The sequence below is a fragment of the Choloepus didactylus genome, chromosome 7 (genome assembly GCF_015220235.1).
Source record: "Choloepus didactylus isolate mChoDid1 chromosome 7, mChoDid1.pri, whole genome shotgun sequence".
NCBI classification, from domain to species: domain Eukaryota; kingdom Metazoa; phylum Chordata; class Mammalia; order Pilosa; family Megalonychidae; genus Choloepus; species Choloepus didactylus.
The window spans coordinates 53,480,219-53,501,849 of record NC_051313.1 but is presented as its reverse complement, the minus strand read 5'-3'; the positions used below and the strand labels follow the sequence as shown (position 1 = coordinate 53,501,849).

The 21,631-nt window shown below is 35.4% G+C and overlaps 1 protein-coding gene across 1 annotated transcript; it reads right to left on the bottom strand.

Annotated features, from left to right (window-relative positions):
• Positions 1-6,015: 6,015 nt before the first annotated feature.
• On the bottom strand, positions 6,016-6,288 carry LOC119540294 (non-histone chromosomal protein HMG-17-like). The gene has a single exon (XM_037844406.1). It carries the CDS (start codon positions 6,286-6,288, stop codon positions 6,016-6,018), a length of 273 nt encoding a protein of 90 aa, XP_037700334.1.
• Positions 6,289-21,631: the final 15,343 nt, after the last annotated feature.

Here is a 21,631-nt window from a genome sequence, read left to right as displayed (position 1 = left end):
CAAACAGCAACCTTACACTCATTTCTTAACTCCCCATTGCCCCTTCCCCCATTTCTCTTAACCCAAACTCTACTTTTCATCTCTATGGTTATATTCTCTGATAATTTCTTTGTGTTTACTGTGGGGCTTAAAATTAACCTCTTAAATCCACATCAATTTTGTTTTTCTTTGATACCACCTTCACTTCAATAGGACACATAAACTGTTCCTATACTCCTTCATTCTCCCACCTTTATGTAGTTGTCTAAAATTACATATTTTACATTGAGTTCAAAACCACTGATTTGTCCTTAGAGTCTGTGTATTTTACATCATGTAGGAAGTAACTAGTGGAATTACAGTTCAAAATTCATTGACTTCTATTTGTATTCCATTGTGGTTGGAGAATGTGCTTTGAGTATATTAAGTTTTTTTTTTTTTTTTTTTAATCTCTTGAGGCTTGTTTTATGTCCCAGCTTATGGTCCCTTCTGGAGAAAGATCTGTGATCACTAAAGAAAAGTGAGTGTCCTGGTGATTTGGGATGTAAGGTACTATATATGTCTGTTAAAATTCTCTATATCTCTTTCTCCTTTCCCTGTCTCTCCGCCAGCAGGGCTCCCCTCAGAATCTGAAGAAAGGCAGGTCTTTCATCGGCAAAGTCTCTCAGCATTTGTTTGTCAGTGAAAAATTTAAGCTCTCCCTCAAATTTGAAGGAGAGTTTTGCTGGATAAAGTATTCTTGGTTGGAAATTTTTCCCTCTCAGAATTTTAAATATGTCATGCCACTGCCTTCTTGCCTCCATGGTGGCCACTGAGTAGTCACTACTTAGTTTTATGTTGTTTCCTTTGTATGTGGTGAATTGCTTTTCTCTTGCTGGTTTCAGAACTTGCTCCTTCTCTTCAGTATTTGACAGTCTGATCAGAATATGTCTTGGAGTGGGTTTATTTGGATTTATTCTATTTATTCTATTCGCTGGGCATTTATGCTTTGTGTATTTATATTGTGTAGAATGTTGGGGGAGTTTTCCCCAACGATTTCTTTGAATACTCTTTCTAGACTTTTATCCTTCTCTTCCCCTTCTGGGACACCAATGAGTCTTAAGTTTGGAAATTTTATTTTATCTATCATGTCCCTGAGATCCATTTTGATTTTTTCAAATTTTTTCCCCATTCTTTCTTTTGTTCTTTCATTTTCTGTTCTGTGGACTTCTAGGACACTGAGATGTTGTTCAGCTTCCTCTAGTCTTGTATTCTGAATATCCAGTGTCTTTTTAATTTGGCCAACAGTTTCTTTTATTTCCATAAGATTTTCTATTTTTTTATTTATTCTTGCAATGTCTTCTTTATGCTCTTCGAGGGTCTTCCTTATGTCACTTATATCCTGGGCCATGGTACTCTTGATGTCCTTTAAATCCTTTGCCATGTTTTTGTTCCTTGATTGTAGTTCTTTGATTAATTTTTCAAGGTATAGTGTATCTTCCGATATTTTGATTTGTGTGTTTGGTGTTGGATTCTCCATATCTTCTGGTTTTATCATATGCATTAAGATTTTCTGTTGTTTTTGGCCTCTTGGCATTTGTTTTGCTTGATAGGGTTCTTTCAAGTTGTAAAGAAAAAGGGATATCGATCTAATTTTTCAGGAATACAGTTTGGTGACGTACACTTTCCCTAACTAACCAGCAGATGGCGTCTGTGAGTCACCTATATCCCTCAAGTCAGTTCTCAACCTTGTTTCTGTGTTGTGTGGGGAAATGATTCTTGTGGGTTCAGTTGGAGAACTCAGTTGATGTGTTGCTGGAGCCGTCTGCCCTGAATGTGGGGCATGGGTATGGGTGGCCAGGGGGGAAAGGCAGTTCTAATGTTCAAATCCCCCAGGATCCTGGAGATTCAAGGCCGCCGCAAAAGTCTAAGCCTTTATTTCAGTTCAGCCCCAGACTCTCTCTCTCGTTGATCCATAAACCACCGGACTTGGCATAGCATCCCTGGGTTCTCCGAGCAGATCCCCCCTCCCAGCCATGCTCCTCCAGGAACTCAGCCGAGGGAATGCTGTGCTATGTCACCAGTGTGTGCCGTCTCACAAGGGAAGCCCTGGGCCGCTGGGTCGTGCGGCGGCGCACTCCCCGCCCAAAGCAAAAATGGCCGAACGGGGCATCTCAGCACCCTCCTCCTCGTACAATTCCTCCTTCCCAGCTCTGGGACAACTGGCGGGGCTGTGGGCTGTGGGCATGGCCCTGGGCAGGAGTTTATCCAGCCCTCCGGGGGACCAGCTGTGAGCTGCAGGGTTTCTTTCTGCTTCCGGCTCTCCTCTCCATTCCCCCAAACCCAAGGGCATCTGCTGTGGGCTATCTTCCTGGCAAGACACCAAGAGGCCAGCCCAGCCCCCTCTTGCTGTGTTTTACTGCGTGGTTCCCACAGTTGCTGCTGGAGCCACTCCTTTTTTTTTTTTTTTTTTTTTTTTAAAGAGCCAGCTGGTCTCCAAACGCTCAAACCTGGCTTCCCCAACCCACCGTGTGGCTGCGGGTCTTCCAGCCAGCTTACTCACTCGTTTCAGAATGCCGACTCCTGGTTTCACCAAGTATACAGCCCCTCTGGAGCTAGAAGCCCTCATCCAGCTGGCACATTGCTGTAACCGGTATTCTAGGTCACTTTCAGGTTTTTAACTAACGTTTTTCACAGAGGCGTTTTTTTCGCCCTGTCTCAGCTAGCCGCCATCTTAGTTTCTCTCCCCCAATTTTTGAACACTTTCCTCATATGAGAAAGAATCAGAATAAGAATTAAAAATAAAAATAAAAAAGAACACCCAAATCATCCTCCCCATCCCACCTTATTTTTCATTTAGTTTTTGTCCCCATTTTTCTACTCATCCATCCATACACTGGATAAAAGGGAGTGCGATCCACAAGGTTTTCACAATCACACTGTCACCCCTTGTAATCTACATTGTTATACAATCGTCTTAACGAGTCAAGGCTACTGGACTGGAGTTTGGTAGTTTCACATATTTACTTCTAGCTATTTCAATACATTAAAACCTGAAAAGTGTCATCTATATAGTGCATAAGAATGTCCACCAGTGTGACCTCTTGACTCTATTTGAAATCTCTCAGCCACTGAAGCTTTATTTTGTTTCATTTTGCATGCCCCTTTTGGTCAAGAAGACATTCTCAATCCTATGATGCAAGGTCCAGATTCATCCTTGGGAGTCATATCCTGCATTGCCAGGGAGATTTACACCCCTGGGAGTCAGGTCCCATGCAGGGGGGAGGGCAGTGAGTTCACTTGACAAGGTGGCTTAGTTAGAGAGAGAGGGCCACATCTGAGCAACAAAGAGGCCCTCAGGGAAAGACTCTTGGGCACAATTATAAGCAGGTTTGGCCTCTCCTTTGCAGTAACAAGCTTCATAGGGACAAGCCCTAAGACAGAGGGCTCAGCATGTGAAGCCATCAGTCCCCAGTGTTTGTGAGAACATCAGCAACAATCCAGGTGAGGAAGTCCAACACCTCCGCATCCTCCCCCAGCTCCTCAGGGGGTCCTTGAATATATATTTTTATTCTCTGCCCAAATTACTTTTGGATATGTTGCTATTTCACTCTAACCTATACAGACCTGCCATATCTCACTTCCTATCAAAGTTTCATGTAATTGTGGTGTTTGAACAGACTGTAGAAGTTATATTGTTTAGAAAATATAGATCCTACACCAAATAAATTTTTCTTCCTTTGGTCTCACATGGAAGTTGAAGTTTTAGCACAAGTCAGTTTCAACCTTTACCCTTTGGCCCGATTTGCCCTAGTCTTAACCAGACCTGCTTCATTCATATCTCTAATTGAAGTCTGGGCTCTTTTTCAGGTTTTTTTTTTTTTTAAAGAGTTGCTGTATGTGTTAATACTGACATTCATATCTGCTGTGCTCTAGCTCTGAGTTTCAGGTGTCACACAGATACCCAATGTTCCAGAGACCAATCAGATTATACACCAAGGAATCAACATCTCAGAGTTTGGAGACAGCCATTCCTATTCAGGAATAGATGTGACTGCTGTAAGAGCTTACAATCTAGGGACCATTGCAATAATCACTTCCCTGTTAGTCTGTGCTCTAAGATTTAATTCTGGGTTTACACATTGTAGTTAGTCCATATCGGGGAGGCATTATATTGTTTGCCTTTGTTTCTGGTGTACTTCAGTCAAAATGCTGTCTACAAGATCCATTCACCTCTTTGTATGTCTCACAATGTCACTCCTTCTTGTCATTGCTCAATATTCCATTGCATGCATACACCACAGTTCACCATTCTGTTCCTCAGTCAGTGTGCCCTTAGGCCACCTCCACCCATTGCAAATCATGAATACTGCCTCCATAAACACAATGGTAAATGTCCATTCATATCTCTGCTCTCAGATCTTCCAAGTACATACTCCATAATGAGGTTGCCGGACTTTACGGCCCCCACATACTAAGCTTCTTGTGGAACCACCACAGTGCCCGGCAGAAAGGCTACACCATTCTGCCTCCTCAACAACAGTAAATAGGTACATCCCTTTCTCCATGTTTTCTTCAGCACTTTTACCCCTATTTATATATTTTACTACAATTTTATAGAGATATATTCACATAACACACAATTATCCACAGTGTACAATCAGTTCACAGTGTCGTCATATAGTTGTACATTTATCACCACGGTCAGCACTTGAACATATTGAAAGAGTTTTTCTGTGTGTTTGATTAATAAAAAATATGATTAATAAAAAGAAAAATAAAATGTTATACAATACAATATATTAGTAAGGACAGAAAACACCACCATACCAAGAATTACATATCCCTCCCTTATATCCCTCTCTCATACACATTGAACTTTGGTATATTGCCTTTGTTACATTTAATGGAAACATATTACAATGTTACTGTTGACCATAGACTCCAGTTTGCTTTGATTATGGTTTTTTCCCAAATACCATCCCTTTTACAACACTTTGCATGGTTGATATTCATTTGTTCTCCCACATATGAGAACATTTTTATATTTGTACATTTAGTAATGATCATTGGCCACTCCAGTTTTTGCCAAGTTATACAATCCCAGTCTTCACCATCTATCTTTACCTCTGGTGTCATACATTCCCCTATCCCACCCCTTTCAGCCTTGCTCACAGACACCTTTGTTCAGCATACTTACAATATTGTGCTACCATCTCATAGTATTATGCTATCTATTTCTGGATCTATACAATCAATCCTGCTGAACATTCTGTAATCCTTAAACAATCATGGTATTTCAGTCAGGACATGGGCAGGCAATCAGTAATAGTATACAACAACTTTCAAACTCCCTTCTTCAATGGACTACCAAAATCAGAAAGCCACTATAAAACTCAATGAAATCTTCATCTGATGCTTTGAACAGGGAAAATTTAGAGTGAGGGTTGACATTTCACGTTTAGCATGTTGCTTGACAACTTTTCATGAGCCAACCCTGACTTTCAGGAAATGAAATGAAAACAGCAGAATCATCAGTTTTAAGATACACAACCTAAACAAGGACTCTCTGCTCTTTTGTAAGATGCCATCTCAGGGGCATCACTGGAAGGTCTAAATTGCCTGAGATTCTGGTAACCAATTCTTTTGGGTCAGGCCCAAACAGGTTTAAGGGAACCAAGTCTATGCTGAAGGCTGAGAGGAAGAAGAGGACATAAAAATGAATTTTACTTTTTCCATATAGGGCTTTTGTGCCAAGGTGGCTAACGTGTGTCAACATTAGGGAATCTCATCTCCTGGGAGTAAAGAGGAAGTCTCTGAAAATTAGAGGGGAAAGGTGTTTTTCTCCATATCAATCCAGCTTCAGAGACATTCTACTAGTGACATTTGCCCCTTCCTCAAAAAACAACAATGAAGTGTTCTGTGTGCTAACAACATAGCTTAAAAAAAAAAAAAAAAAGTAAAACAAAATTCTGCATTTTTATAAAACCTGATAAAAAACAGTATTTCAAACTATGCAGTCACCAGAAATACACAGTTATCAAAAATGCACACACTTCACTTGGCATCCCCAGCACCTTTGGCTTTCTGTGCCTGGTCTGTTTTGACATCTCCATTTTCTGCAGGGTTATTCCCATCCTTGCCAGTATCAGCTTTCCCCTTTTTCCCTTTGGAAACCTTCTCTCCCTTCTTTGCAGGGACCTTTTTAGGCTTAGGTTCTGGCTTTGGAGGAGCAGATTTAGCAAATATCCTTGCAGATCTTCTCTGTGGTTCGTCTTTTACCTTGGCTTTATCTCCCTTAGCATCCCCTTCAGCCTTTCTCTTGGGCATGGTGGCGATGGCGGTGGGACCTAAGCGCTGGACGCGGGGATGCAGCAGTGCACGGGCCTTGGTCGGTCTGGGGGTCGCTCTCGCCTCTTCACACTGCCCCTGATTTGTTTTTAAAAGGTAAAGCAAGGTGCAGAACTATAGTGGGAATTCATGAATTGATTCACCTGCCCACACACACCCTCACTACACACCACACACATACCTATGCACATATTCATATATACCTAACTATTTCGCAATTGTGTATGCAGGTTAAAATAGGAAGAGTGGAGTGTGTGAGGGAGTCGTGCTGGGTGGTGGTACTTGCCATTTTTTTTCCATTTATGAAATTTAACTTTCTTTTCATTTAAGTTATACATGGACATGGTTGTAAGTGAAAGTTTTACAAGACTTGTAGTTTAAAACATCAGCTCCACACCCTCACCTCAGATTTCACTTTATCAGAGGTAATTACTTTTGAAAAAGTACTTTAAAAAATATAGTTATTGCCTACCATACCACATTTAGCTGTTCCTTATAAAACTACTATACTTCTAAGTAACATTCTAACATGACTATTTCTCAAATTTTCAGTTTGGTATTATCTATTTTTTTTTTTTTTTTTTTACTATGGAGATCAGTACTCACCCCTCTGACAACATCCCATTCCTCCTATGCTTTCAGTATATTTCCATTATAAATGTTGACACATCAACATTCAGTGTTTTCATTATAGCAATATAAAAAGAGTAAACTAATTGTTATAGTGCAACATCATTACATACTTTGAAAGAAATATGAAGAGAAGTTTATGAAAAGCACAAAGAAGGGATAGCTCATTCAATCAAGGAATGGGGAAATTGAGGATGATTTAGGGAAGGTAGATGGAAGAGAGCTATTTGAACTGAATCTTGAGGAGCAAGTAAGATTTATGTAAGAGTTTCAGAGCAGGAAAGATGGGAGAGCTTGAAGGGACATTTCAGGCAAAGGCATGGAGAAATGAGAGACCAAAGTATTCAATTATGTCCAAACAGTTCAATATGACTGGAGTATGGGAAGAGCGGGAAATGAGAGCCAGAAGACAGGATCCAAGTCCAGAAGCTTCTTACTCCAAGAGCAGCAGCACGTATTTCATTCTGAATGTTATGGAGAGACAATGAAGGAAGAAACCATAGGAACATCAAATTAGTTTTCCACTGTAGAAAGATGAATACAAAGCTTCCAGGAAAAGGCTTTAATGGGGAAAATGGTGAAACCTGATGGATGCCTTCTGATGCCAAAGACTGTTTTTTCTCCATTTTTGCAGGATGCCTCTCCAGAACTTCTAGAAATAACTGGCAGGTTTTTTCCTGACTACCTAGCTCTGTTAATAACCATGAAGGAAGAAACATATCCTCCTGTGCCCACCCAAAATATCCAAATTCCCAGGAATCCTCCATAAGAGAAATACACTGAATCTCCTTGACATTTGCACAATTAACGTAAACAGCAATTTCATTCCAAGTCCAGAGTCAGATCTCAATGCTTTTTGATACCTAGGCTGCCTTCTAGAACATGCAAATAAGGCTATGGTCACCTGCTTTAAATATGGAAGCTTTCAAAACACTAAGCATTTACAATTTGGCATTCCTTAAAATAGTTTCTATCTGAGTTTTGATTATTTTTCCCTGTAATATTCATATGTTTATTACCTGACTAAACTTTACTTAAGCACAAACTTGTACATTTCCAAGAAGTGTATTTAAACACTTTTATTTTTCCAGTAATAATAGCACTGCCTAGTTATTCTTCTGTTAACATATACTTAAAATGTATACTCAAAATAATGAAATGGAAACTAGGTGGAAATTTTCCAGTAACATTAGACTTTGATAACTTAATATATTAAATTACGAGATGGCTTTACTCCAACTAAAGGAATTATTACTTTGACCCATAGACAAGTCAGGCCATCCATGAACCAAAATTCCAGTGAAAAGTTTAAATTAATGTTCTTTATTTGATTTTTCAGAAGGTTTTGGTTATTTAGTGTGTGATGGTATTTAAATATGAGTTGATAACTCATTGGTTTTCAAACATTAAGCGGGTTACTTATTGAGCATGGTAGATATAATGCATCTTTTATCAATACACTGTGGCATAAATCTGCAGTATCTTATTTACTTTAAAACCAGCAAAGCAAACAAAATACTTCTTTAGTAGTTTATGCAGTTGGTGCTGGTTTTTGAAACTGGTCAGAGATAGAATATATCATTCTACTTGGGTTTAAGTAAAATGTACATAAACTGAGACTCTATATTCAATAAGAACTTTGTTACAAAGTTTCTAAAGTAATTTGTCAATAACATTTCATCTCTGATAACCATGAAAAAGCAACATTATTAACCCAAGATTAGTATAGCACTTAAGCAGGTAAGAACTTGAGCTTGAGTTTGAGATATTAATATGGTAAATTCAATTGAAAATTCAGTTCTTACAATACATTTTTTAAAACTGTGGAATATCACATATATACATAGAAGTGATAACTTTCCAAGTGCAATTTAACAAGTAGACGGCAAATTTCAAAGAATGCTATGGATTACAGTTCCACAGTTCCAGTTTTTTCCTTATTGTAAAATATGGCACATATGCAAAAAAGTGATAATGTTCAAAATACGATTTAACAAGAAGTTATATAGGAAATTTCCAAGAATATTATGGGTTCCAGTACCATAGTTCCAGTTGTTTGCTTATTGTGAAATATGACCTATATGCCAAAAAGTAATAACTTTCAAAGTATGATTTAACAAGAAGTTGCGCAGGAAATTTCCAAGAATGTTATCAGTTACAGTATCATTGTTTCAGTTATTTTCTTATTGTGAAATATAACATATATCCAAAAAAGGTGATAACTTTCAAATTACAATTTAACCAATAGCTACATAGAAAATTTCAAAGAATGTTATAGGTTACAGTTCCACCATTTCAATTCTTCCCTTCTAGCTATTCTAATACCCTAGCAACTAAGAAAAAGAAAATTATATAGAGATTCAGTATTCATAATCCTTTGTTAAATTCTATCTTGTCTGTTGCTCCCCCATTCTCCAGTTTAATCACTTTCCCAATCTTCAGGGATGTCTAGGCAATGACCACCCTAACTTGTTCATGTTGAAAAGGGGTGTCAACATTATGGGAAAAGGGGCACATCTGGTTGATGTTCTTGAAGAGGCTGAGCTCTCTGGAGGATTTAAATTTCTGAAGAATAAACTTAGTGAGTGAAACTTTTACAGAGTCTCAGATAGGAACCTGGGTTTTCTTTAGGGTTTTCAGGACTGTTGTTACTTAGGTTTATCATATTGTGGCCATTTGGCATATCTAGCTGAAGCTTGCATAGAAGTAACCTCCAGGATAGGCTCTTGACTCTATTTGAAATCTCTTAGCAACTGAAACCCTATTTTATTGACTTTCTTTTCCCCCTTTTGGTCAAAAAGGCCTTCTCAGCCCCTCCATACCAGGGTCATGGTCATAAAAACATTAAAGTTCTGGATTTAAAACTCCTAGTCTTAATATTTTGGATTCTTTTCCAAAAGGCAAATTTACTCTAAGGTAAAAAGTCTGGAGTGATTGGTTCAAAGATCCTCATTTGCTCCAAAAACAACCTAAAAATAACTACCTCATTAAGTGTTCATCAGTGAAAGCATCAGTTTTTCTATTTTCAGGACAGAATATATTTTCAAAAATAGGTATTATTTTAATTTACTTTGCTCTTGTCATTCAGGATCTTGTATTTAAAATAGACTGAACTCATTCTGTGAGAAAAACTACAATATCTTCGACTATTTTAGGTGAGTATCTTCTATTTAAATAAATTATTTAATCAAGTGGTACAAATTAAGAAATGCTCTATAGCTCTTCTCCTTAATGTGCATAACCAATTACATCAGCATTCAGTAAGACAGGGATTCCTATTAAATTATTAACAAAGAGGCATTGAGGAATTCTGGTCACTTGATTTTTATCTATATTATTTTGCAAATGTAAAGAGGAAAAAAAGGTCAAGTTAACTGTTTTCTCTTATTAATTACTCATTTCACCTTAATTCACAGTGAATTTCACACACTGAAATGTCAAAAGCAACTTTAGATTGTTTCATGCAGTAATGATATAGTTAAGCAGCTCCTTTATATAAATATGTCAACTTTCATTCATCTTTGATCCAGATGATATGAGAAAACTTCACATTCAATTGGGGTATGATGGTTAGAAGAAAAATTACTAGTTCCAATTGCACTAATGGTAAACACAGATGAGGACCAGAATCTTGAATTTTAACTGAAATAGATTCCTATAGTGAAAGAAGAGAAATAGGCAAAATAAAAATACCAATAAAATTAAAAATACTGATAATAATCATCAATGGATTTCTATCCTAATAACAGTTTAGTATAATATGTGTATAGAAAACCACCAATGTTAATGAGATTTCATCATGTTAAATTTGAAAATCGAAATTTGCAATTTTTCAATTGCTACATAAAATTTACATTGTTTTGAAAAACATCTAAGTTCTATTCCCAAAATAAGTTTAGAAGTATGGTAAAACTTAGTAATGAGTGGAAAGTGAACAAAAAAAACTTAATTCAGCCTCTTCTTCCAGTAATAGAAACTCTTTTCATATTTTATCTCTCTGAAATTTGTTCTTTAATGAGAGATTATCAGGTAATGCTCTGAGCCAGAAAGAGCACCTTCTCCTGGAGATTGAAAGAAATTTTTATATATGGAACATGAAGTATAATGACTGGTAGTATCATAGAGCCCTGTTGTTAGAGAACTATGGATCCATTAGGAATTCTAATACCGTAATACATTTAGCTCATGTTTCATTGACCACACTCTTTGTCTTCTGATCTACCGCTTATAGACCAGTTTAGGCAAGAGATGGGAGAGCAACATAGTCTTATGCTCAAGGCAGTTTTTAAATTGGAAAAGTTAGGAATGTGCTCTGAATCCATTGCCTTATTTTGTCATGTAGAAGAAGCCTTGGAGACAAACCAGGAAAATGAAAGCCAATTTTTATTTTAAATCCCATTCAAAACCTCCAGCCCACACCTACTAGAAGCCTTTCTCCTACCTCCAGGGCTACCTTTGCACATATAAGTGTGAGACTTTCAAAGCAGGTCTGAATCATTGTCTGGCCATCAACATCTTTGTTTTTTAAGGAAGTAAGCCAATATAAGTATAAAGTATTGCCCAGAATATTCTCCAGGTTACAAATCACTTAGCAAAGATAATAAACAATGTCTCATCTAAGGATGCATACATGACCAAAGAAACAGACCCAAGAGATAGTTCTATAGGCTTAAAAATTGTAACAGAAATTCATTTGTCTTTTAAGTGTAAAAGGCATAGAAATGTTGGCTAGAAATTTTACAGAATCATGACCAAAAGGATTATATGAGACTGATGATTTTAATTTTTATGCTTTCAAAAACTTGTAGGCCTAACCTAACACTAAACATTTAAAATATGATTAATATTTGGAGTACATACTCATTGGTGTGTTTTTGCTTGTACCAGCTCTTAAGGGCTGATTGCTAAATTTTCAGGAATTTTGCAGGCTGGTTGTTTAAAATAACTAATATTGAAAATTAAGTTAATTAAACTTAAAATTAACAAATTATGCTAGAAAAAAAGTAATAAATACTCAATTTATTACTTCAAAATTATTTTACTATGTTTTGCTATGCTATTGAGATTACTTACAACTATTGTATAGGTATGAATACACTATATAATGGTGTACTTCTGTTCATCTCTTCCTAATTCCTCATTCAATAACACTAAATTGATACCTAGAATTTGGCCATGGTAGGAGTATTTACACCACAGAAATCAGCAAACACTACGAATAAGCCCCCTCAACCCTAACCCCCCCAAACTGGTTGTTGAACATTGGTGAAGCATCCACCAGAATAGAGCCCTTTGTGTGGGAACGGAAGGAAATGCTAAAGGTTTCCTAGCAATAGTTGAGTCCTGGGCTGCCTGAAACTTGAGAAGATAATGTGGGTGAAAACATATTTATTTCATGTTTATGCACATACACATAAACATATATACAAGTATAAATATAAATATATATTCCAAAATGATTTTGTACATTTGAACTGTAAAATTACTATTGAAGTTGAGCTGAAGGCTGGAAATAAGAAAGAAAAAAATCCATGCATTTTTTTCTAATTCTTTCTTAATTTTGTAATGAACATTAAATTATTATAATTTGAATTTATTTCAATTTCTCAAAATAATGTACTGTTGGAGATATTGAATGTTCTATAACTATCAAATGTCTGTTTATGGTTTTAGTAATGTTGTTTTTATTCCAAGGGCAGTAGAATTTGTTCTTATGTGGTCTTTTATAGAGGCTGAGTTACATAAATGACTCAGGTGTAAATCAAGATCAGAAGAATGAGATTGAAGAAAGGTTTATGATTTTAAAAATAAAATGTTTCTTCAGGTCACAATGAGACATGTCCTTAAAGATACTCAGAAATACTGCTTAATGCAGTTGAACATGTGGTTTTAATCCATCATATGCTACTCCCTTTTGGGACGCTAAGTTTTAATAAGTTTTAAGTTTGAAATTTATCTGGTAATAGGATGTAGAAAATGTAAAGACCAAATTTAAATATGTGAAAAAGTACCTTTCTTTTATTTTTCCTTTATCTATGGGCATTACAGAAGAATTCATTTATTTCACATGATAGATTATATTTTCTAGGGAGCAGATATGATTTTCATGGATTTAGTGTAGATAGTGAAATATGTATGATGGCATTATAATATTGTTCCTCTAAACAATAAAAGCTTTGTTAATTTTTAAAATAAAACTTTTATTGTTACAGAGTAAAAGCTGGCCATTGTTATAAAAAGTTATACAACTGGGAACATTAACATTCTTTAAAAAAGAATTACACATTTTTACAAAAGAATTATTTATCATGCTAGAATATTTTGATCTCTTTTATAATTTGATACTATGATTTATAAACTTCATTGTTCATTCAATATATCTAGCCCCATATTTTTAATAATTCTGCAGTAGTTCTGTTTTTATATGTTAGGGAAAATCTGGTCAATAGACCTCTACTAGAAAAAATGTCATATCTAAAGGAACAGATATAAAAACAAGCACCTTTCCTCTCTACAAAAAAGTAACATTCTGTATAGTTAATGTTTTTACACTCTTCAATGAAAACAGCATGGCATTTTCACTTCAAAAATAAAGTCTTTTCTATCAATATTCTCCTTACTCAATATGAAACCTCTAATTTTAAATTTAAAAAACCTAATTTATTATGAGCATAAAAGTTGTTTTACACCTAAAAAGATGTTCAGAATAGCAAAGTATTTTAAATTTAAACTGATGTTCCTATGTTGTGGTTTTTACTTGCAAGCAGAAATGGAATAACTCATGTTTAACTTCATGAATGATTTATTTGTACTCTTTTTATCTGTGAAAATAACAGTAATATGCAGTTTTATTTTTATTATTTATATTTTTATAGAGAGGGATAAATGTATAAATGGATAAGGACAAATAACCTCATGGTATGAGTCAACATGCCTTGGGAAAGCAATGTACAATAGTACTCCTTAGTAAATTCCTTCAGGATTACTATTGAAATTCATGCATATGTACCCTTTTTATATATAGAACAGGCTTTTATTGATTTTAAGCCTCATTTTGGTAGTTGAGCTGTTACTGTGCAAAATTGGCTGATGAAAAATAAGAGGAAAGAATGGAAAAAATTTTAAAAAGGAGAAGAGAGATTATGATGGAATGAAGGAAAAACATCTTGAGAGAACTTTATTTTCAGCATAAAATTGCCGCCTGTTTTCAACCTACCTTACCACTGAATTTGTATTCACCATGCGTATTATTTTGCCATTGATATATATTAGGATCACTAATGTCTGGTAATGTCGACTGTAGTTTACTCTGACTTCAAAACACACCTCCCTAATTTGCTGAGAAGACAGGCCACAAGCACACCTTTATAGGAAAAAAAAGCCAGGGAAATCTTAGTCGTAGATTAAAAAGCTGATGATAACCCATCTTTCCTGAATATTTTGGATATTGTTGTTTGCTAATATTTAGAACAGGCGGCAATATATGAGTTATATTAAAGCTGCAATGGACACATAAAAGAAAATATGAGTTTTGTTTAAAATGTATTTTATTGTTCTGAATAATATTCAGTTTAAAATTAGGGATTTTTATGCATTGTTGTATTTTTCTAGAAAGGATCCAGCAGAGGTCATCAAAATGAAAGTGTATTTAAGTCTATTCTTATTCAGTCATACTTTTGTCCATTATTGGCATTCGTCTTTTTCCTCATCAACAACTTGAAATTCAGACTCACAACATTGTGTTTCCATGTATAAGTCAAGCAAAAGGAACATAATTATATTTTTAAATGCCATCTACTGCTAATCTGAAATTAATAGAAAGGAGGTACAGAAAAATCACATGACTGTCTTATGGATAAATATTAATGTAGTGAAATATATTTGCTTTGTTACCTAAGATGTGACAGTAGTCCCTTAATCTATAAGAATAATCTTCTCTGCTGTAGCAGCAAATAAAAAGAAAGATGCATATTATGGATTCTTTGAGTATCGCATATCACTCAGCTATAATACATCATGCTTCATTGTGACACATTCCCCCATTTGTCACTTTCTGTCATGTTCCTGTATCTCAAAAGACACAACATTGCCTAACCTTTTTTTTTTAAGTGTAGCAAATGGACACAAAATATTTGACACTGAAAATAGAACTAGTTTTTAAAAACCAGGTAGTCATAGCCAAAAGCTATTTAAATGGATATTTCAAGGACTGGATACCTTAAAGTGGCTATTTAAATGTATATTTGTACAGGTTGAATATCTAGTAGAAACAAGTATTTCCCCTTCCTTGCAAGCATTTTATTCTTAAATGATGAGACTCCTTTCCTTCCTAGTTGATTGTACTCTTAAAACAAAACAAAACAAAGCACATTATCTTCTATTTTTTGTTTTCTACAAAAAAAAAGCAGCTTTGATTTTTACCAGTCTAAAATACTGAACTGATCACACTGCCTTTATTAGGGTATCATATATTTAAATAATTGAAATTAATATTTTTAAATTGTCCTTTGAAGAAAACATAAATATATGCACATATATTAAATACTTGGGACTCCATGTTAGATTTTAGGCAGTAGAAGCCACAAGAAGCACAGAGCTCTCAGCCATTCTGCTGATATTGCCACTGAGGGCTGGTGCTGTCAGAACCAGCAAGCTTCTAATAGCATTCCAGATACATCCAGATAGAATACAGTAGAAATTTTTTTGTAACTGGAAAGGAACTGTTAGCATTCACCTAAGTGGATTTCCACTTAATCCTGTCCCGTGAACACAACAAGGCTGAGGGGATACTCTAGCAACAATGGGAAGGCTCAAACTAATGTGAAACATTTTTTAAACTTCAACAGCATAATTTAGACTTTTGGAATTTCCTGAAACTATATGAGTCAGCACCAAGGAGAGCTCCCCACTTTTGCTCTCTCACACAGACCCTGCAGTAACAATGGTGATTGTTAATACTTAGCCTTCCTTTGTACCGACACTCTGCTAAGGACTGTGCTTGAATTATTTCATTATTTTTTTATTCAAACTGCATGATGGTGTTGTGAGATAGCTACTATTACTGCCACATTTTATAGATGAGTACTTAGGCACTGAAAGTCTGTTAAGAGGCTCATTTTGTAGCTTCCGCTTTAAAGTATGCTGATTCTTTGGAAACATGATTGTATAATTCTCATTGTTGCTAAATAAGGAAATATCATTCCCTTAGGAGATATTAATACCTAGTATTAACCTTTCAATGTTTTAATCATGAGTAAATTTGGGATATTCATTTTAAGGTTTTTTGGTTATATGGCTAATATCTATTAAGAGCAAGATATTTTGGTGAGATTGCTGTAAAGAAAATTCAACTTTTCACTATGGATCTTGTAATATTTACAATATTCAGGTCTATTAAAGTCAATCCCTTGTTTGGAGACCTTCAATCCCTCACCATTGCCCAGAAACTAGGTTCAAACTCTGGCAGAATCTGGCCCAACTTACCTTGCCTTTGGTGTTTCCCAACCTGCCTCCTTCATACCCATTAATCCAACACTAAGCTTTTTGCCCTTTACCAATGGTGCCTTGAAATGTCTTTGTCTTCCTGTCTCGGCCTGATGGCTCCTCTCAGCATGGAAAGTCTGTCCTGCCACCTCCAACTATAGAAATTCCATCTCTTCCTCAATTTCAGATGTCACCTCCATCCAGAAATGTTTCTTCTACAAATGGAAGTCATCTTTCCCTTATTTATGCTCCAATAATGATAGCATTTTACTGCCATCCCAAAGCCAATATCCTGGGCATATTGTTTAAATGTATTGTTGCCACAAAGTAGCATAGAATATCTCTACAGAATAAACTGATGATCCTTGTGCCTCATTTAGATCACATACCATACATTGCCTATTGCTTATTTCTAAATCTATCATATCTCTGTTAGGTTATAAATTCTTTGAGGTTTTCATCTAATTCATCTTTTTACTTATCCATGAAATCTGGCATACTTCCTTACACTGAATTCAGTGAAAGCAGATATTCAAAGCCAGCTTAATGTTACATTTTTGAAACATTTCTTGAGTTTCTGTTAAATCTCCATTAAAGTCAGATAGAAGTTAATAGATAACCCAATGTTAATGGTTAGAAAACTCAGATAAATTCTTTCTCACGTTCCAACTTTCTGCCCCCTATGTGGACTTATGTTCTAGTCATATATGATTTATATGTTTATTTATCTTTAAAATACACTTAAAACCCTTGTTAGTTCCTACAAACCCCAAAGTCCTCCTCTCCTTCTCTGAGAAACACTCCATTGGTTGGAATCTGGGCTAGATTTTTTACTTTAAAAATTATAATCAGATATGAACACAGCTGAGACTTGTTTACTTCTTTGAAGTTGGGCTTTACTGAGTTTTATGTATGTTTTGTATTTTATTTGCATATTCCTATTTCTTTTATTATTTTTACATTCTTCATTATTTTTACTTACAAAAGAACCCATAAAGACATTCCAATTAATCTAATGCTCCCTTGATCCTTCTCCAACAAACATGATTTTCCTTGCCACTGTCTTTAGTTTGATACATGGAATTTCAGATCTTTTTCTGTTTATAAATGAATTTCTATGTATGTATATAGAAAGATAAATTTTGCATTTTGCATTTAATTTTGCATAAACTAAATCATATCATATATACATTCTGCAACCTGGATTTTTCCCACTCGGAAACATATTGGAGACTTTCTCATGTAAGTAAGCATGCATTTTTTGCATATTTTTGCCTATCGCATAATTATCCAGTTTAATGTTGTTTCGGATGTTATTATGTGATTCATTATCTATTTTTGAACACTAGGGTTATTTTGTTTTGTTTTTGCTATTACAAAAATAAAACAACTAGTATCCTTGTACATGTTTTTTTTGTGTGTACATGTGCAAGTATTTCTCTAGAATAGTTATCTAGAAATAGAACTTTGAAGTGAAAAGGTATTTACATTTTAAATATTAATAAATACTATCATACTGTCTCCTCAAAGGCTGAATATGTTTTGATTCCCACCAACAGTGTATAAGATGGCAAACTTTCTTAATTAAGTATACAACTTCATTTTTTTCTAAATGTTTCCTTATCTTTTAAAAAATGAAACTGAATAGGCAAATTAGATCTATTAGAGCTACAATGAACTAAGTTATTAAGCACAATCATAAGATGCCTTTCAAAGCAAACTGTGACTCTTGGGTCAATAAAATATAACTATCCCCTGTTTATCAGTTGCTATTTTTACAACAGTTACTTAGCTAACCTAACTTCAATCCACTCTTTGCCAGGGGAGATCTTGTTCCCTTAAGTGAGTGAGTTTTCTGGGAGGTCATCTACTCAAAATTGGAGCAAATATCAAATCCTGAAGGAGGCCAGGCCCTGGCCATGCTCAAGCACCAAGGAAGCAAAGGAGCAGGAGCCAGGCCAAAGAATATTGCTTTCTGCAGATCAGAAAGACAGGGGCTCCACTGAGGAAGACTTGGAAGGAGCCAGTGGAGGCAGAAGCAGCATAGAGGACAAATTTCTATCCCTGGAATAAGAAGAGTGGGATATTTGTGTCAGAGAACTCCAAGAAGTGAGTAGAAGAGGGACATGCTTGACTGGAGGCCAAATAGAATATACTCAGGTGAGAGGTGAGCATTTCAACAGTGCCCTCCTCTACCTGTGTTTATTCCTTAAGCGATGCTCCTGACTACCACTTCCTATTTGGAAGTGTAAATTTTCTTATTATGGAGGAAGCAGACATAGTAGCTTCTGACTTAATTCACAGGCTTATTTCTAGACCCTTATAATTTTTACAAGAAGATGCAAAAGAAAAACTAGACTTGAGGCTTCTATGCCCTGTGGTCTTGAAAAGCAGACTGCATAATCAGGGTATAACAAAGGAGATTAATATTTTGAATGCCTACTCTGTGCTTATATATTTTTTTCTTAATTTCAAAAATCTCTCAGGCAGATGCTTATATACTCATTTTAGAGATGAGAAAACAAAGTTCAGAATGGATGCCCAGTAATAGAGTCAGGATTCCAGCTTAACTGCTGCAGAACCCAGACTCTTTCTATTACTCTGCCCTACCAACTGTGGAAGGAACGAAAGCATAGAACCAGTTCCATTCTCCATCAGCTTCACCTGTATCATTCTCTAGCTTTTCTCCACCCAAATGACACCAACATTTATGATCTGTTTTACTGATTTTATATAAAGACCTCTCAAGAAGACATTGCTCAGTAATGGAGAAATATTTATATTTTTCAGCTCTGATTTTTCATTGGATATTACACCGATTCCACAGAGCAAAACTCACAATGTGCCAACTTTCCTTAACTATACAAGCTCATCCTGGGAAGGTGAGTCTGTTTCATCTCAAATGCCAGTATCAAACATAATTTAACAGATGAGAAAACTGAGGCAAATTTAGAATGAGTTTCCCAACATCATCAAGTTATAATTCAGGATTCTTCACCTACCGGTTTAAAAAAAAAAAATCAGCATAGGGAAACATTCACCTGCAAAGGCATTAAAGCACACATAGCAATTGATTTGCCATGGACTCCCAATAGTAATGCAAAACCTCTCAGGTTCTTGAGAAACCCTATATAATGTGTTTTATGCAAGCAAAATGTCAGTGCCCTTTAGCTCAAGTAATAAAACTTACTCTCATATAGAAACTGACTGTGTTTATAAGCATTATTCATCATCATAAACCATTGGGAGTCTCTCAGTTAATTTTCTTTAGGTAGCGAACAGTTTTTCTTTTTCTTAAATATATTTCCCTAGCATTCACTCATCAAACTTTCATAGGATCACAAACTGTTTAACATGTATTCAAAGGACTTACTGTTTTAGATATCCACATGCTGCAAATAAAACCCAACACAAGTATATTTGGAAAACTGACTTTTAAGGAACAACTGGTTTAATTTTAAAAGAAAGAAAAATATGATAAGTCTTTCTGTTTTTCATTCATTTATTTTTTTGTTTGGACTTCAGATGCAGAGGGTGGAAGTAATTGCAATCACCTGTGGCTGGTTACTGGCAGTAATTCATGCAAGATTTTCCCTCCCTCCCCTCTCTCCCTTCCTCTCTTCCTTCCTTCCTTCCTTCCTGCTTTTTATACCCATTTCCTAGTGCCATTCCATTCCATAGGCAAACGTTTTAATGTGTCTTCATTTGTGAACTTTTTGTTTGTGTTTTGGCTTAATTCAACTATTTCAGAAGTTATATATATTTTTCTTTATGATGCTTGCTCTTATCTTGAGAATTATGCTGTGGTTTTATTCATATTATTTTTTTAAAACAAACCAATATTGACTTCTACTTCTGAACCTGATATTTGCTTAGGCATGATTTTGTGTTCTGTTGGTCTCCTTTCACCAGTACACCCACAAGCATGTTGATGTTTTCACGATTTTTGGTCCTAGGTTATTGTGCACTCTATCTTTTCTTTTCCTGTGGTTTAAACTTTTTTTTAAAGACAATAATACATTGTTACAAGGTACTTGATTATCCTTATTTTCTGTATCTCTGAAAATATTGCCTTGGATGTGTTTTCTTCTTTGACTTTGTCTTAGTTTGTCTGACTGCTATGACAAATTCCATATACACTGGTGGCTTAACAACAGAAATTTATTGGTTCATGGTTTGGAAGGCTAGAATTCCAAAATCAAGGCATCAGCAAGGCCATGCTTTCTCCCCCCAGTATGTAGCATTCTGGCGCTGGCTTGCCACAATCCTTGCCAATCTGGCAGATGCCTATTTGCCTCCCATCACATGGCAATCTGTCTCTCCTTGTTCCTGGTCTTCCAGATTCTGCTGACCCACTGCTCATTGCTTATGTTAATTTTCAGGTCTAATAATGTTATTATGAGTCTAGCAATAAATATGACTTAATTTTAGAGATAACTTATGAAGTACTTATAGATGAAATATGATTTATTTCAAATTAATATAGGAGGTCACAGGAATTGTAGTATAGCTGAAACAAGATTGGTCATGACTTGAAAATTGTTGCTGTCTGGTAATGGGTACATGAAGGGCTATTTAACTCTCTGTCTGCTTTTGTATGTGGTTGGAATTTTTCATAATAAAAAATTGAAAAAAAAACTGATTATAGAAATATTTTCCTTTTATTCTCATCATTTAATAGTGATGAATAACAATGGCAAAATATTAATAAGTAAATAAATCAGTAATATTACTAAAAGATATATCTTTTCTAATCCTAAAATAAAACTTTAACTATTTTATTCCTTCAACAAAAATTTACTGAAGTCCAGCTGTGTCTCCAGCATTATCTTAAGATTATATATTTATACTCATTCAAACAATAAAATCAACAAAAGTATAATGAATAATGCAACTATAGTTTACTATTCTTAGGTCATGGTGAAATATAAAATATAAAATATGAACATAAGCATTCTTAAGTATATGTCATTAATTTTCTTCTCTCTTTATTTTCATTACCTTTGTTTTGGAAATACATTCAAAATATTTTCTGCCTATCATCTAGAGCAAGAGTTGGCCAGCTTTTTCTGTAAAGACCAGATAGTAAATATTTTCATCTTTGCAAGCTACATGGTCTCTGCTGCAACTACTCATCTCTGCTGTTACAGGGAGAAAGCAACCATCGATGCGATATAAACAAATTGACATGGCTGTGTCCCAATAAAAC

What these genes read in the sequence shown, in the direction of transcription:
- LOC119540294 (XM_037844406.1), bottom strand. Translation starts at nt 6,288, where the DNA reads ATGCCCAAGAGAAAGGCTGAAGGGGATGCTAAGGGAGATAAAGCCAAG.